Source organism: Myxocyprinus asiaticus, chromosome 19, assembly GCF_019703515.2.
Source record: "Myxocyprinus asiaticus isolate MX2 ecotype Aquarium Trade chromosome 19, UBuf_Myxa_2, whole genome shotgun sequence".
NCBI lineage: Eukaryota > Metazoa > Chordata > Actinopteri > Cypriniformes > Catostomidae > Myxocyprinus > Myxocyprinus asiaticus.
In genome coordinates this window covers 11,129,414-11,147,689 of record NC_059362.1, presented here as the reverse complement: position 1 = coordinate 11,147,689, position 18,276 = coordinate 11,129,414, and the positions used below count along the sequence as shown (strand labels likewise).

The window sequence follows — 18,276 nt, the reverse complement described above, 5'->3', positions numbered from 1 at the left end:
TCGGGACATTTTTGTCTTTTTCATTTTAGTTTTTTCGATCATTTTGGCTGTGTTAATGCCAAAAGCATAAATTTTACCAAAGGTGTGTATTTTTGGGGGAATTTTAATATTTATATACAGTTCCTATAATACATCTATAATACACTGTGTACACAAAACACCCAGGTCCTTAAGGACAAAAATGTCCCCATTGAAACCCATTAAAACTGCAATATTTGATCCCAGTGCCATTAAAGCATAAAATCATGAATTCTATGACATGCTTTCATTCCAGAGCCCTGGCTTCAAAATTTTTATGTTTAATATTTTCCACCAGATGGCGCCAATTTTCTCAGGTTTAGCCTATGGAGCAAATACATGCTTTTTTCCCCCTATTTTCTGTTTGCTGTATAATAGAGCACTGCAGGCCAATTGAATAAATGATGCAGCTAAAATTGTGTGGGTGTGTTGGTATGGATGTCAGAGTGTGTTTTGTATGTGTGTATTGAGAAATATGTGTGTGTGTGTGTGTGTGTGTGTGTGTGTGTGTGTGTGTGTGTGTGTGTGTGTGTGTGTGTGTAAAACAACAGTGGCATTATGTAAACAAACTGGCATTTAAAGGGTTAAAATCCTGAAAATGAATGAATATTTGGTAGTTGTGATCAGGACTGATGTTGGTTAAAAAAAAATCTAAGACAGTGAAAGTGGAAAATAATATTAATTTATAATATTTTTATGGCAGTTTTTTGACGCGGACATGTTTGTCCTCTAATGACCTCTGAGTAACTTTTTTTATTGACGCACAATGATTAAGTTGCGAACCGCCGTTTAAAGATTCACGCGCCTGCGCATGGGAGTAACCCGGATGGATAATTTTTCATGACGTAAATCAAGATGGCCGCGCTGTGCTGTTGATATGATTGACTTGCAGCACTGATCACAGAAATGAAAACATAGTCTTTATATTCACCTTACTTTATTTTTATTAAGATCGAGATTGTTCTGATTTTCATGCTGTTGTGAATTATTTTACATCGGAAAACTCCGAGGACTGTTAAACATGGTAAAGTGTTGAACTGCCTAAACGAAGACCATTATTATTAAACATGCAGATAAAGCTGTAATTCTATAGTCAGCTCTGGTTTTGGCTTCACACATTACATCCAAGCACTTTATATAGATAGAGTCTACATAATTTACGAGGTAAATCCATTAAAGAAAGACTGATTGCAGCAGACCTGACTAGAATGTAAACTTAAATTATGGTTGTGTTTCCAAACCTAGTGAGCTGCCTGCTTAGCATTGTTTTGGCATCGTATGGGCGTTCCTAAATTGTTTTTCTGGGACCAGTATGTCCACAAATGCTGTCCAGTAGTCATTTTACTAGGTTTTGAACATGTGGAAGGGTTTGGATGCTTGATTTGTTCTTATTTAGTCAGCCAAAGCGGATAGCATGGAGGGGAGCGAGTCAAGTGCAAAAGACAGAAGAAGATCTCGGAGCAGAGGTGAGTTTCGATCAGCACCTGCTGTGTATTGGCATTAGAAATGCAATGAAAGGATTATTAACCCTGATCAGCCAAACATACTTCAATGATGTTACTTACGGCTACAGTTTTTTTTTTTTTAAATATATACATTAACAGAAAGAGAAAATCGGAAACGTAAAAGGAGCAGATCATCTTCGTCATCTTCCAGTTCTTCCTCATCATCATCATCCTCGTCATCACGGTCTTCATCCAGCAGTGATTCATCTCGTAGTAAGTCCAGCTCCAGTAGCTCAGGTAAGTAAAATTTAATTTAAATTGCTATTTATTATGTAGTACATTATTAATAAGCAGAGTAGAGATGGTACATGCATGGCATCTTTGATTTTAGGATCACATGCGTAATACAAGTCAAGTTATGTACAGAACACAGTTCATGATGACTAATTTTGTAGATGTGGTGAAACTTCAAATAATTCATTAACAGGAAAGAGGAAATAATAAAAACAAAAATAAAAAAAGATTTTAATTACACCGCAGATTAGAGAAAACTAAAAAAAACTAAAATAAAAATTTTTTTGATGTGTTTTGTGCTTCCACTGCCTTAGATTCTTGCAAAAAGCGAAGAAAATCTTCAAAGAAACTCAAAGAGAAACATGGCAAAAAGGTAACTTGCTCTTTATGAATTCACCTAGAGTTTGCTTTGTAAATGCATTTGACCTCCAAATAAAACAATTGCAGTTAAGGAAGAGTTAGGGTTAGGGTTAGGTTTCGGTGATTATATACTGAACCACTGTAACTCATTGAGAGCATTCATGCATACATTTATGTTCAGACTGAATTTAAAGGTTAAGTGTGAAATTTCCACACCACTGGAGTCACCATATGGATTTGAAAAAATTACGACTTTGCAGATTATGCAGAATATGCATATTGAAATACTAATGTACAGGGTTCTCATGGTCATGGAAGACTCATTAAATATTAGAGAATTTTTAAATGTTGTTTTCCAGGCCTGGGAATTAATACAATCTTAAAGGAATATTACGGGATCAATACAAGTTAAGCTCAGTCGACAGCATTTGTGGCAGAACGTTGATAACCACAAAAAAATCACAAAGCAAAAATCAAGGTTACAGTGAGGATCTTACAATGAAAGTGCTTGTGGCCAATTTTTGGAGGGTTAAAAGGCAGAAATGTGAAGCTTAATTTTATAAAAGCACTTGCATTAATTCTTCTGTTAAAAATGTGTTATTTGATCTGTAAAGTTGTTTAAATCGTCATTTTTACAGTCGTTTTGTTGATATTACATCGACATGGCAACGAAGTTGTAAAGTTGGCTATGACTTTACACAGATGCAGTTAGTAAGTGATTTTATGACACTAAAATCATGTTTACATGCATATTGTTTACATCTCGTGGCTATACTTTTGAAACAGTGAATATTTTAACATTTACAGATTTGCCCCATTCACTTCCATTGTAAGTGTCTCACTGTAACCCAGATTTTAACTTCTTGATTTTAACTTCTAAGAAAACGAGATACAAGTCGAAATTAATTTTTGTAGTAATCAACATTATGCCACAAATGCTGTCGATCGAGCTCAACTTGTATTGAACCCGGAACATTCCTTTAATGGTCCAATTCTAAACAGCCCACTCCCGCTCTGATATTTGTGATAAGTGATTGCATAAGGCAAAGTCATGACCCTCTGCAGTTTTCTTTAAAGGTGTAGTTCACCCAAAATATTTTAATTCTGTCATCATTTTCTCACCCTCTTGTTGTTTCAAACCAAACAATGAAAGTGAATGGTGACTGAGGCTAACATTCTGCCTAACATCTGCTTTTGTGTTACATGGAAGAAAGTGAGTAAATGATGACTTTTGAGTGAACTGACCCTTTAAGTTGGCTTAATATTTGACATTTGACTCTTAAACACATGCCGCCAGTTGCAAGAAACTCCTTAGAGGAATGTTCCGGGTTTAATACAAGTTAAGCTCAATCGATAGCATTTGTGGCTTAATGTTGGTTAACACAAAAATTTGTTTCGACTCGCCTCTTTTTCTTAAAAAAAAAAAAGTTCCAGTGAGACACTTACAATGGAAGTGAATGGGGGGCCAATCTGCAAAAGTTAAAATATTCACTGTTTCAAAGTATAGCCACAAGACATAAACAATATGCATTTTAACATAATTTTAGTGTCATAAAATCACTTACCGCATCTGTGTAAAGTTTTTATATATATATATATATATATATATATATATATATATATATATATATATATATATAATAACTTTATTACCATGATGATGTAATATCAACAAACCCTAAAACCACTGTAGAAATTACAATTTAAATAACTTTACAGCTCAAAAGTTTTATCAGAATAATTAATGTAAGTGCTTTTATAAAATAATAAGCTTCACAGTTCTGCTTTTAAACCCTCAAACAATTGGCCCCATTCACTACCATTGTAAGTGCCTCAATGTAACCTCGATTTTTGCTTCTTTTAAAGAAAACAAGGAACAAGTCTAAATAAATTTTATGTGGTTATCAATATTATGCCACAAATGCCGTCGATTGAGCTCAACTTGTATTGAACCCAGAACATTCCTTTAAAAGTCCTTGACATTTCTGTAATGAATAATAAAAAAAAAAATGTGTAGTTATGTTTTACAATTAAATATTTAGTTGACTAAATATTGCATAATATTGTGTAAAATAAAACTTTGCTCTCAAGTGAAAGTGATGTCCAATTTGTGACTTAATCATTCTTTTGAGTCAGTTCTTTTCAATGAATCGTTAAACGATTCAAACATCAGACTGAATGATTCATTAGCGAGTCGATCTGAATCAAAGTTATTTGTATTTGTAATCACAAACATCTGGAAAGATCACGGATAAGAAGTGTTGCGAACCTTAAATGTACTATTGGAGATAGAGATGCAAACAAATTCTCTGGATTGACCGACATAATAAATGAGTGTTAAAGATGCTAGTTTATTACCTCAGTTTCCCCGCCAGCTTTTTATGTTCACTGATTAAAAGTCGCTTTGGATTTGATTATTGCTAATAGAAAGGAAGAAAAGAGAAGACACGCAAACGGAAGAAGGAAAAGGGACAAAAAGTGCAGGACGAAACCTCTGGACCTGTTCAGATTTCAAAGGTGCCCACTCTACTGAAAACCTCACACACATCATCTTTCAGCGTTTATTTGGTGTTCGCTGATGAATTTTCACATTTTTTCTGTAAATACTGATTGTGCAAAGTTTACTGTCAGCATAATAAAAGTTCTCTGTCGTCCCCAGTACCTTAAGGAAAAGAAGAAAAGCGGCAAGTATAGTATGATTTCAGGGAAGAAGATTAAAATGAAAGTGAAAAAATCAAAGAAGGACAAGCAGGTAAGTTAAATGCACATCGTGAGTTGTCAGGGAGTACATGAAATAAACTCAACAGATCAAACACCACAATCTCCATCAATCATAAATCCAACCTCCAAACAACACGTCTGTGTAAAACCTAATGACATAATTTCACTCACCTTAGTCTCCTTTTGGCAATTGTAAATAGCTTAAAATAATTTTCAGAATCCGTTTTACCATCTAAATCAAATGGATAGTACTCGGTAAGTTTTGTGCACAGATTTTTCATCCACATGTTGCTTTTTCTCATTACAGAGGGACAAAAACAGAGCCGAACTGCTGGAGTTCTTAAACTCCACCTTCTGATTCAGTCCCAATCAGGACTTTTATTTTGCATTACGAGCCTGACCACCACTCAGGGAAAAACCATCTTCAATGACTGATGTTGTCCTGATGCTATACATTGACTATTCCTTACCATAAATTGTTTTATGTAGATGGTTGTTGTCCCCATTTTTTATTTCAGACAATACGTACAGTATGTTTTGTATCTGATTAACTGTACACTATGAGAAATGTAGTAGCTTGGCTGTAACATTGTTACATGTTACTGAAATTAAAAAAAATAATAAATATATATATATATATATATATATATATATATATATATATATATATATGTATGAGTAATCATGGGGATCATGTTTTTGTGTTCTCATCTTTAAATGGCAAACCTCAAGTAAATAATTACTATACTAAATCTGTCCAAAATCAGAGGTGTAAGGAATTGTTATGAGAGATGCTGAATTAGAGAGACTAAATGATGTTTTATTGTGATTAATACAAGGACAATTTGGACTCATTCAACCTTTCACCTGGAATATTACGTTTTATATTGTATCATAGTGAAGCTTCGCCCTTTTTTTTTCTTTTTTCAAAACAATTCAAATCAGAAGCAACAATGTTGATGAGTCGTTCCATTGTTGTGTTACTATCCCCTATGAAAATCTATTTACTCTATGGTGTATTTACCTCCGCACTAGATTGTTGAGATTAGCCCTCCAGGATCTGCCCTTTTGTGGATCTGTGTATTTGACCGTTATTTTGTCAATTCTGTAAAATACATTCCCACTCTGAATGTTGAAGTCCTTTCTTTTATAGCTTCTCAGACATAAATTAGCTCTAGAGTGACACATACAGTAGTTTCTAATAATTAACAGGAAATGTTTTTAGATAGTTTAGTAATTAGTAGAGATTGTATGAAAATATATTTATTTTGCGGTGGTTTTGTCATCCTATGAATAATATGTATTATTTAGCGGCCTAGAGCTATACAATTTCTTTTATTTCAAAAGACAAACTCCTCCAGAGCATAGCTATATTGTAATAATGAGCATATACCTCCACATAATAGCATGAAGTTTTGGCTGTTTTCGCACTATGTTTGTGTTGGGGAGACAAACTCCTGAAGATTTGTGTGAAAATGGTGGCCTTTGCTCCTTTAACAATGCAATTAAATAACTTAAAATGGCTTGTCAAGTTTTTTTTTTTTTGTTTTTGTTTTTTTTCCCTTCTTGAGTTGATGTATTTCCTGTTGAAACAGGTGTAACTGAACTGAAATGTATCCAACATGGCCACCAAGTGACCTGACTTGCCTTAAAGGGACTTAAAGACATCTCTTATTTTGATTTTAAGTTCTATAGTGAGTGATCTATATGCTATTTGGGAAACAAGCATTGTTCCATCGCAAAGTAATGTACATTATAAGTTACGATCTTAAGAGCATGATTTGTGTCTGTATCGAGACGAAATCGATGCAGTTGGGAAATTGGGACCTGTCCCATAGACTTCCATTGTAAGATCATTGCTGTACACACACACACAAAAAAAAGAAGATTTTTGCTATTTAATTTACTTAAAGGTTCGCTCAGTAATTTTGTTTCCTCATTTAAAACATTTTACTTCTAAAGAAATGAATAGTAATTGAAACATTTGTATGAAGCAGGGGCACCTCATGGGGACTGCCATGTTAGAATCACATGACCAGCTGAATACTACTTGCTTAATCATTGTGCATCAATTTAAAAAAGTTACTCAGAGGTCCTTAGAGGACAAAAATGTCCATGTCAAAAAACTGCCATAATATATATTAATATTTTCTTCCACTTTGACTGACTTAGATTTTTAAACCATCATCAATCCTGATCATAACTAACAAATATTCATTAATTTTCAGGATTTTAAGCCTTTAAATGCCAGTTTGTTTACATAATGCCACTGTTGTTGTTTTTTTACACACAAAAATTTCTCAATACATATACAAAACACACTCTGACATCCATACCAACACACCCACACAATTTTAGCTGCAGTGTTTATTCAACTGGCCTGCAGTGCTCTATAATACAGCAAACAGAAAATAGGAAAAAAGCATGTATTTGCTCCATAGGCTAAACATGAGAAAACTAGCGGCATCTGGTGGAAAATATAATTTTTTTGTAATTTTTTTTATTTGAAGCCAGGGCTCCGGAATGAAAGCATAATATCATAGAATTCATGATTTTATGCTTTAATGGCATTGGGATCAAATATTGCAATTTTAATGGGTTTCAATGGGGACATTTTCATGAGTAACTATTTTGTGTACACAGTGAATGTATTATAAGAACTGAGGTTGAAATATCAAAATTCCCCCCAAAATACACACCTTTGGCAAAATGTATGTAGTTGGCATTAACACAGCCAAAATGATCGAAAAAACAAAAACGAAAAAGACAAGAATGTCCCGAAGGTCGCACAAGGGTTAATCTCAGTAACTACCCTGTTATTGGACACATTCATGGATTAAATTAATCCCTTCTTACTGTGGATAGTGAAGCAACACAATTCTCAAGCATTTTCTCACAACTTGATTTCGTTACATTCTATCCATTTAAATTTGTGAAATTGATCTCCATTTGAGTTGAACACGTTTTACTACTTATTGAGGTGTTAATGAAGCATTGATGAAACTGGGCAGGGGATTTCCATTTCTCAGCATACTTTGCATGGGACTCTATAGGAAAATTAACTTATTTTTAAGTGGTATTTTGTGTTTTTGTGCTAGATGAATATAGAGGGGATACTTGTTAGTGTTTAATGTTTTGTTATGTTGAGATTCAAAAGAGTTTCTGTTATGTTGGAGTTTTGGGGACACCATTATGGTGAAGATTGTAGCTTGACCTAACGATGAGGACAGGTAGATGTCATGTGAGTTTGAATGCTTGCTTCATTGAGCAAATGCTGTGCAAACCATAGCAAAGTTACTAAACTACACTCTATAGTGCTTCCAACCAGAGTGTATTTAGCATGTTAACATTCACTTTCACTAGTTAGTAAAGAACTAAAATACATTTGAGTTATATTGACATCTAATTTTGCTGGGTTTACCCAATTCAAATAGGTCATTTCAAACACGTGGAACCACTGCCTGGAGCTGACTGGCGTGGCTGTGACATGGCCTGGAGCTGACTCGGAAATGACCTCTGTGGTCGTATACATGGGCAAAGACTTGGAAACGAAAGCCTTTCTCCTCCGGGAGGCCGAAGTTGGCAACGCAGGCTCTGGGACGGACGAGGCTGGCAACGCAGGCTCTGGGACGGATGAGGCTGGCAGCTCGTTGGCAGTGGCAGGCGTTGGCTCATTGGCCGTGACAGGCATTGGCTCGTTGGCCATAACGTGGGACTCTGGCTCGGCATCTGCCTCCCCCACAGTGAATGTAGAACCAATGATCTGTAGGGCAAGGTCGATATACCGAGCGAGGCTGAGGGAACTGCGACCACCAGGCATGAGGGAGGAAATTGGCTCACTTAATCCAAACCGGAAGCAGTCTTTGAGGGCGACCTCATTGAAATCCACATCGCTGGCCAGAGAGCAGAAGTCCCCCACATATTCCTGCAGGGATCGATTTCCCTGACATAGGCACAGTGGTCGGACCACTGGGTTCATGTTTGGCAGTCAGGTATTCTGTAACATTGCTGGAAACAGGCAGACAAAGAGACGATGATGTAGGAGTGATGAACCCAAGTGCGGTTTTATTTACAATTGTGGAATCCAAAAAACCCTGACTACAAATGTGAAACAAACTTCAATATAAACTTGACATAAACTAAACTAAACTTGGCTTGGTTAGAACAACACAACAATGTTACATTAATAACACTTGACAAGAAACAATGGCAAACATGAGGGCTTAAATACACAGACATTGGTAACAAGACAACCAATGAACGGACAGAACTATAAACAATATAACAAGACTAATAAATTTAAACCAATGACAAACTAGAACTGATAAAGTAATCAAACAATGAACCAATGAAAACAAGACACATGAACAGGAAATCACATGACATAACAGGAACTAAACTTGAAAATAAAAGACATGAAAAAACACATCTAGATGTGACTCACACACCCCTCATACAAATTAATAATTATGAATGGGGTTTCCACAAAACAAGATCTAACAAATTAAATTTCAACCCCAAATAAAGGACAACCCATTTTGAAAAAAAGTACATTAATGAAATTATATTTTATACACACACACACCAATCAGCCACAACATTACAACCACCTGCCTAATAACAATTGTACAGAGCAGTTATCCGAGTTACTGTAGATTTTGTCAGTTCAAACCAGTCTGGCCATTCTCTGTTGACAGCTCTCATCAACAATGTGTTTCCATCAGCAGAACTGCTGCTGAACTGGCACCATTCGGAGTAAATTCTAGAGACTGTTGTGTGTGAAATACCCAGGAGATCAGCAGTTACAGAAATACTCAAACCAGCCCATCTGGCACCAACAATCATGCCACGCTCCAAATCACTGAGATCAAATTTTTTTCCCCATTCTGATGGTTGATGTGAACATTAACAGAAGCTGCTGACCCATATCTGCATGATTTTATGCACTGCACTGCTGCCACACGATTGGCTGATTAGATAATCGCACGGATGATTGTTGGTGCCAGACGGGCTGGTTTGAGTATTTCTGTAATTGGTGATCTCCTGGGATTTTCACTAGGATTAGATTAGATGCTAGGATTATCAGCTTTCCAATGGAACAGATCCATTGTTATACTTGTAGGAGGTGGGATTCACTGTCCCACACACTGACACTCAAGCTTTACCACTGATTCCATTGTGTCGGAACTCCGGCATACTCCACACACGCTGTGCTTTCTCTGTTGTCAGACCAAGGCCCTTCTCAACATCCCCACATACAGTCTTAACATCTACGCCATCTTCCTCCGAGCCATTACTGTTGGATTTCAGTCCCAAGGTGCCGCTGAATGGGTTGACCCGCACACGTGACTTAAAGCTCAGCAGCGACAGGCTGATGGAGCGTTTGTTGTTGCACTGGTGGATGAGACGCTGAGCCTCCTGCTCTTCCTGAACACGCTCCAGTGTTTCCACAAGAACAGAGCGAAAGAGTCCGGAAACCTCCTGCACCTCAGGCTCATTCTCCAATAGCACCTGCCGAAACCTGTGTATGTAGAGAGTAAGATTTCATAAAAAAAAAACTTAAACCACCAGTCAAAAGTCTGGACACACGACTGAATTTTTGTTTCTCATGATCTTGAAAACCATTTGATCTAAAAGGCTTATGTTTAAAGGAATATTTCACACAAGACTGAAAATTCTGTCATTATTTACTCTCCCTCATGTCATTCTACACTCATACGATTTTCTTTCTTCTGTGGAACACAAAAGGGGAATTTTTTTCAAGTCTTTACAGGGTTTATTCGCCATTATATAAGTGCCCTTACAAAATTGAGAGTTCACTGCAAATTCCCCACCGATCATTTTCAGATGCAAATGAGCTTTCCGGCAAAGTTGCGGCAAATTGTCCATTGTTGCTAAAGGTTTGCTGGAGCTTCACCACTACCGGTGAAGAGCTGTAAACTTCTGGCAAACATTTTTGGTGAATCACAAGCTCATTTACATGTAAAAAATAATTAGCGGCAAATTTGCGGCAAGGTTGCGGCTAGTTTACATTTTTTGTAAGGATGATTCCAGCCTGTCAAGCATAACAATGGACAAAAAACAACAACAAAAGAACACACCATAAAACCCACAGTAAAAGTAGTCAATATGGCTAGTAGTTGTTATTCACTCTCGAATCAAATCATATTCGTAAAATAAAGAACTGAAATCAAATAGGGTGGCTACGTCAATAACATCAAACCTTATTGTTTCATGACACCATGATGTTCGATCATGAAACGCAGTGAGTATTGCATCACAGGGCTTTTACTGTAGTTTTGTGTTTTTTTTTTTTTTTTGGCCCTTTATCGAGCTTGACAGACCGGAGTCACTATTCACTTCAATTATGGCGACCACCCCCTGGACAAATTGTGGAAGAAGAAAAAAAAAAAAAATAGCATATAATTCCATTTAATGTGAAAGTTGTATTACCTTTATATATGCAGTTTTGTAAAGGTAAAAAACAGGTTTTATTATATAAAAACAAATTTTAATTTTTGGGTGAACTATTCCTTTAAATGTTTGACATTAGTTATGTAGACAAATATAAATTGTGCCTACGTATGTATTCCTTTAAAAAAACAAAACATTTTATGTAATATTTGTTAACTACATAATTCCATACTTTCATCTGTTATTTCATAAGATGTGTCCCAAACCGCACACTTCTGCACAATTCTACACCATTTTGTAGTGCAAGTAGTAGGAGTGTAGTATGTTTACACTGAAAATGCAACAAAAAGAAGTGTACTATGAGAACCCAGATGATGTACTTTTTCAGCCATCAAAACAGAGTGTGGAATGTTGGACACTTAATGTACTCACCGCTATCGGCTTGTCGTATGTAGCGGAAGGGGCAGAGTTACCTGGCTATTGTAAATAATGGAGAATGTAGCAGCTAGCGAAACTTCAGTGAAGACAGTACCAACTTACAAATGTGAGTTGAATGCTTTACCATCACCCAACGCTGTGTGAAAATTATACAAGTGCTGAACTAAGGTTGGCTAAAGCGCTAAAGCTAGCCACAACACATCGAAAGCATTTGAAACGTAACTTCCATCAGCTGTTAAACAGTGAATGCTTCTGTGTAGTAAAAAACTTTAAGCTTTCCATTTGGGAAGATACTACACTATGAAAATTCATACTCTGTACGGCTGAGTGCATAGTGTATTTTGTAAGGGCATAGTGTATAGCAGTGATGGGAAGTCCGATTTTTTTCCACGAACCTGTTCTTTCGGATGGTTCGTTTCAACAAACATCTTTATGCTGTGAACAAAACGTGCAGCATCCAACAAACGGGTAGATTTAACCATCTGTCTTAAGGCCGATTCACACTGTGACAACAAAATGCAACATCTAGGCTGCATCCACATTCATTTGTTTAACTCAAATCTCTTTTGGGGTCTTTTTTGACCCAAATCATTTTTGTTTTGTTAATAAAAATAGTTTCCCTCATCTGAGTGGCACAAGGCTTGGGGACTTCTCCTACAATTGCCATCTGAACACATAAACTTGATTCAAAGAGTCTTTGGTTGTAAAAAAAAAAAAATGCAACTCTCATGTGACCCGCCACAGGAAATGAATGGGTGACTTATTTTTTTATTTGTCAAATAAAACCAAAGCCACAATGCAGAACACACATGCACACTTGCACGCACGCACACACAAACACATAGGTTTGTTTGACTACATTAGTGAGTACGTCTCAGACTTCCATTGATTTCATATCAGGCTAATGGTATTGTCTAACTGTACCCCTAAACATCACACAAACATGTGTACATCACTAGATTTGAAGATTAACATAATCTGACCCATATAGGAGACTTTTTTTTTTTTTTAAACTTACAAGTGTAGACAAACCTGCCCACAAACAAACAATAATATGAATGAATTATGGAAATAAATGATAGGTAACAAAATAATACAAAGTCTTTTCTTTGTAACAATCAGATTTGACTGTGGCAGCTTGGTCAGGTTTGACAGCAGTTTGGGGCATCATTGCAAAATCTGACACTTCAACACAAGTGGTTTAAAAAAAAATACAAATAAAAAGGCTACAATTTGACAAATAATTGTTTTGTATAATGTCTAATCTCTATAAAACATTGTTGAAACAAACTTAATTTCTGATATTATCTCAAGTTATGCCTTAATATATAATGTCCAAGGCATAACTCGAGATAATATCAGAAATTAAGTTTGTTTCAACAATGGTTTATAGAGATCAGCCAATGCATGGAGCATTGAGGCCATGTACTGGTTATAATTGTTATTTCATGTAGTTGTCATTTCAATTTCCCCCTAATGTTCTGAAATAAATTTTTTATAGAAGTGAAGAGAACACAAAATGTGCTTATTTTATATGAAAGAGTAAAGTTAGTAATCTAGATGTAAACTAGATCGTGCTGTACCGTAATGAATAAATGACCATAGTAATTCATACTTTGCTGTCATCAGCAAAAAAAAAAAAAAAAAAAGGCAGAAATGGGTCCATTTTGCCATTACTCATAATAAAAAGTATCTGAGGACATTAACAGCTGGTGTGTAAAGAAGAAAAGCATCACAAGAGTCTCACAGAAACCCTACCCCTTAACCTAAGCATAGTAGATTAAGGCTTGCCTTCTAGATAAAACCATGAATAGCTAAGAGGAAAATCGTTCTTTTTGGAAGTACGATAATTCCGACATAACACATTGATTCAATAAAACCCAACAACCATTTTTGTGTGAGAATGAGCCTTTACCTCTGTATTACAGATCCACAGTATGATGGTGGCACTTTGCTACACAGGTCTTCAAGGCCCAGTCTTTCTCCTTTGCTGATGTCATATGTGCTGCGTGGTGTGCTCATGAGCCAGCTGTAGTCCACGCCACTCTTCACTCTCCTATATTCATTGTCCCGCTCACAGTGAAGCCTCTCAGCCTCTCTCATCTGCCAGCTCAGCTCCAGCATCAGAGTGTCTGTCACCACTTCAGACGGCTCGCGTCGTGGGCTCCTATAATAGGGCTCGCTCCAGCTGAACCACGACATGATTGTTTGTGTACCTGCTTCTGTCACCTGCCCTCTTCTACTCAATTTAATATTACCTGTAGAGGTGCAGTAACGGTTGTCATAGTTACACAAAACAAAGATTAATCTGAAAAAAAAAAAAAAAGTTGCATGGATAAAATACAGATGCTTGGTGTCTTATGACACTTATGCATGCTGGGATTTGTATTTTTGTTTTGGTTTATTTTCATGAGGACTTTGTTTTAGTTAGTTTCACCTCTTCAAATTTGTCCCAAAATGTTCCTGTGTATAACCAGAGTTTAAAGGTGCACTCAGTAATTTTTACCTCATGAAAATTGGTAATTAATTTGAGAACGTACATGCGCATTAGCTATACAAGCCGGGAAAATTGCGTTTAAGTGTAATCTGAGGTAAAGCAGCACAATTTATGATACTAGTGTTGTCAGATTTTACTGCTGATTTGAAGTATATTTTTTTATTGTAATCTTGACCAACTGTTTTGGAGATTTAGTTTTTTCCCTATTTAAGTATATAGGAGCTGCACTTTCATGACTGGAAATAGCTTCCCGAGAGCATTCCAAAGATGGCCACCAGTGGACTGACTTGCTAAAAAGACACTGGCCAAACTTATTGCGATAACGATCAAACTATTCCTAGGGAATGTAAAAAATATTGCAAGGAAACAAGCTATTGCGAGAGAACACAAACTTTTGTGAGGGAAAGCAAAACTAATTGCGAGGGAACACAAACTATTGCAAGAGAAGCAAACTATTACGAGGGAGCGCAAACTATTTAGTAAGAATTCAAACTATTGTGAGGAAATGCAAACTATTGCAAAGGAACACAATTCCCTCCCTGTCCGCAGTGTTTCTCCTTTCCTGGAGGACCACTAACACTACACATTTTGGATGTATCCTTTATCTAACACACCGGATTCTACCGGTTAGCTAATTAGTAGAGCGCTCCATGATTTGAATTGGGTGTGTCAAATAAGGGAGATGTGTAGTGTTAGTGGTCCTCCAGGAAAGGATTGCCCTAAGGGGTATCTTACTACTTGAACAATTGCATTAGAAAATGTTTGCGTGATTTAAAGCTGAAGTGTGTGATTTCTGCGCTATTTGCGACACCAAACATGCAAAAATTAATGGTTTTAGAACAAGCTTCTTGAACCCTTGGCCCATCAGCCATTTATTTGACAAACTCATGTTTTTGGTTGAGTTAATGTTGCTGGTCGGTTTACAATTTATTTTTTTCTCCCCACCTCAGTGTTTACACTTTGATGAAGTCAACCTATAAAATGGCTATTATAGAGATCTCTGCAAATTAAGCTAGAGCAAGAAAAAGAGCAATTACACACTTTAGCTTTAAGGTTCTTCACATTTTTAACATGTTCAGCTCTTGATGAGGTTAAACGTCACCAAGCCTAAACCTTCAGTGCACAGATGCTGTTAAACACCTGACAGACAGGCACTGAGCTCTCAGCTCTTTCAGTCGCAGACTCTGATTTTTATGTGAATTTGTGATGGATGGCTGCCACAGAGAAATGGTAAACAAACACATTTCTGTCTAATAGTTTGAATAGCATATGTAGAGTTGAAGTCAGAAGTTTACATACAACTTACCCAAATACATTTAAACTCAGTTTTTCACAATTCCTGACATTTCATTGTAGGAAACATTCCCTGTCTTAGGTCAGTTAGGATCACTACTTTATTTTAAGAATGTGAAATGTCAGAATAATAGTAGACAGAATTATTTCAGCTTTTTATTTCTTTCATCACATTCCCAGTGGGTCAGAAGTTTACATACACTTTGTTAGTATTTGGTAGCATTGCCTTTAAATTGTTTAACTTGGGTCAGATCTTTTGGGGAGCCTTCCACAAGCTTCTCACAAAAAGTTGCTGGAATTTGGCCCATTCCTCCAGACAGAACTGGTGTAACAGAGTCAGGTTTGTAGGCCTCCTTGCTCGCACATGCTTTTTCAGTTCTGCCCACAAATTTTCTATCGGACTGAGGTCGGGGCTTTGTGATGGCCACTCCAATACCTTGACTTTATTGTCCTTAAGCCATTTTGCCACAACTTTGGAGGTATGCTTGTTGTCATTGTCCATTTGCAAGACCCATTTGCGACCGAGCTTTAACTTCCTGGCAGATGTCTTGATGTTGCTTCAAGATATCCACATAACTTTCCTTCCTTGTGATGCCATCTATTTTGTGAAGTGCACCAGTCCCTCCTGCAGAATGTGTTTCCTTCCTGAGCGGTATGATGGCTGCATGGTCCCCTGGTGTTTATACTTGAATACTTTTGTTTGTACAGATGAATGTGGTACCTTCAGGCGTTTGGAAATCGCTCAAGGATGAACCAGACTTGTGGAGGTCTTGGCTGATTTCTTTGATTTTCCCATGATGTCAAGCAAAGAGGCATGGAGTTTGAAGGTAGGCCTTAAAATACATCTACAGGTACACCTCCAATTAGCCTATCAGAAGCTATTTGTCTAAAGGCTTGACATTTTCTGGAATTTTCCAAGCTGCTTAAAGTTACAGTTAACTTGGTGTGTGTAAACTTCTGACCCACTGGAATTGTGATATAGTCAATTAAAAGTGAAACAATCTATCTGTAAACAATTGTTGGGAAAATTACTTGTCATGCACAAAGTAGATGTCCTAAACGACTTGCCAAAACTATTGTTTGCTAATATGAAATCTGTGGAGTGGTTAAAAAATGAGTTTTAAATGACTTCAACCTAAATGTATGTAAACTTTTGACTTCAATTGTAGCTTCACTGTGCTCTGGTAATGAACATGTAAAACATTAACTGGTTTTGCTTCAGGAACCAGAATTTACATTGGAGTATGTCCAATCGAGTTTGGGGGCGACCCAACACGGTGCCAAAATGGTTTATCAAAAATGTGATGGAAATGCATAAATTTTACCATGAAGTGCACATGCCTAACAATATGCACAATTGTGACGCAGGCTGAACAGGAAAATTTACAATCTGTAAATGTATAAACAACCGCAGAAGTGTGATTCAGCAAATTCAAGGCCAATTAGTCTATTAGTATAATCCATATTACCATCTCTCATGTGTTTGATTGGACAAATGGCCTTTGACAACAACAACAAAAGATATGGGAAACATTTTCTCCGTCATTTTAAATGTTGATGAATTATTTATTAACCAAGCATAATTATATGGTTAGCTGCATTTAACACGCCACTATCAGAACAAACATATGACCCACCAGTTGAGAACCATTGATGTAGAATTAAACCAGAAAATACTGGTTTTGCCAAGTGGCAAAAAAACAAAATGTTTCCTCAAATGAAAAGATGAGTTACATCGCATGACAGTTTGACAAAGGCATTGATTTTCTGAGAAACGGTAAGGAATATAGTTCACCCAAAAATGAAAATTATGTCATCGCCAAATGTTGTTACAAACCTGTATGTCTTTCTTTATTCCCCGGAAAGAGAAATAAAAGGAAGTCATATTGGTTTATGTGGTATAAAGAAAGTTTGGAACAACATGAGGGTGAGTAGATGACAAAATTTTCCTTTTTGGGTGAAATATCCCATAACTTGGCTTGTAATGTTTTTAGATAATCAACAACGTAATTGTGGCTTGAACGCTGCACTGACAAACATTTTAAGCTTGTGAACTAAAAGTAATATCAACCTAATAGTCTTATATCTCTGGAAATCACTGTTAATCATTTTCAATGGTTCTAAAAATCAAAGATTAAAATCGCAAAGCATTTTGAAATTGGTAAGCCTCGTTGTTTTCTTAAAATTGTCCTCCTCTCAGCCCAAACACCCACTCCTCTCTGCTCTCTCTTCTGCACTCTCCTCTTTGTTTATTTCTCATTTGCTCTTTCTCCTTACCTTTTGAAGTGATCCAGCTGTCTTGTATGGCTTGTAGATGTGTAATAGTTCAGGTCACAATGCCTCTCAGAGCTTGCTCTGAAGGGCCTTTCTGTTTGCGGTTGCTATAGCAATGCTCCCCAAGCCTATTCTGTGACCTGCATCATCAGCTGAAAGGCAGGATGGATGGGAGGAGAGAAGTGAGGGGGAGGAGAGGTCATGCGCTCCATAACGAGATTATGAGCATGCTACAAGACCTTGTGATGAAGAAAAAGGCTGTTAAAAGGCTAATGCAGAGACCTTTTTCACTTTTCATTATTAACAGCATTTACAGGGAACTACCTTCCTGTAAATATCACGTATAAGAAATATCAGAAAATTGGCAGTTCGAAAACAATCCAGTAATCATGTAAATTAAACCGCAAATGTAAATATGTAGCCAGTAGCCACCATTGAAGTTGAAGGAGATGCATCCTCTCCAATATTCATAGTGGATGATTGAGTTTTTCCAATGCCTGATTCTTAAACATTTAGATTTGG

At 36.6% G+C, this 18,276-nt stretch overlaps 2 protein-coding genes across 3 annotated transcripts; one reads left to right on the top strand and one right to left on the bottom strand.

Annotated features, from left to right (window-relative positions):
- The first annotated feature begins 847 nt into the window (after positions 1–847).
- On the top strand, positions 848–6,361 carry LOC127410229 (protein FAM133-like). 2 transcript variants are annotated; one of them, XM_051645381.1, is made up of 7 exons: positions 848–1,042; positions 1,415–1,484; positions 1,623–1,760; positions 2,072–2,130; positions 4,545–4,634; positions 4,777–4,869; positions 5,146–6,361. In XM_051645381.1, the coding sequence occupies exons 1-7, from the start codon at positions 1,040–1,042 to the stop codon at positions 5,194–5,196; spliced, it is 504 nt and encodes a 167-aa protein (XP_051501341.1). In that variant the 5' UTR covers positions 848–1,039; the 3' UTR covers positions 5,197–6,361. The 2 variants fall into 2 exon arrangements, with proteins under 2 accessions (XP_051501341.1, XP_051501342.1); XM_051645382.1 differs by having other exon boundaries at positions 848–1,484.
- Positions 6,362–8,886: 2,525 nt separating this feature from the next.
- On the bottom strand, positions 8,887–17,880 carry LOC127410225 (protein RD3-like). The gene is made up of 3 exons (XM_051645379.1): positions 17,758–17,880; positions 13,606–13,948; positions 8,887–10,359 (listed from the first exon to the last, which is right to left on the bottom strand). Exons 2-3 carry the CDS (start codon positions 13,890–13,892, stop codon positions 9,993–9,995), a joined length of 654 nt encoding a protein of 217 aa, XP_051501339.1. The 5' UTR covers positions 13,893–13,948; positions 17,758–17,880; the 3' UTR covers positions 8,887–9,992.
- Between the last annotated feature and the right edge of the window lie 396 nt (positions 17,881–18,276).

Excerpts from the sequence above, each read along its gene's own strand:
- LOC127410225 (XM_051645379.1), bottom strand. The coding sequence starts at position 13,892 with ATGTCGTGGTTCAGCTGGAGCGAGCCCTATTATAGGAGCCCACGACGC. Across the intron at positions 10,360-13,605 it reads TGTGGATCTGTAATACAGAG|GTTTCGGCAGGTGCTATTGG; the intron begins GTAAAGGCTCAT and ends CTACATACACAG.
- LOC127410229 (XM_051645381.1), top strand. Across the intron at positions 1,761-2,071 it reads GTCCAGCTCCAGTAGCTCAG|ATTCTTGCAAAAAGCGAAGA; the intron begins GTAAGTAAAATT and ends CCACTGCCTTAG. Across the intron at positions 4,870-5,145 it reads AATCAAAGAAGGACAAGCAG|AGGGACAAAAACAGAGCCGA; the intron begins GTAAGTTAAATG and ends TTCTCATTACAG.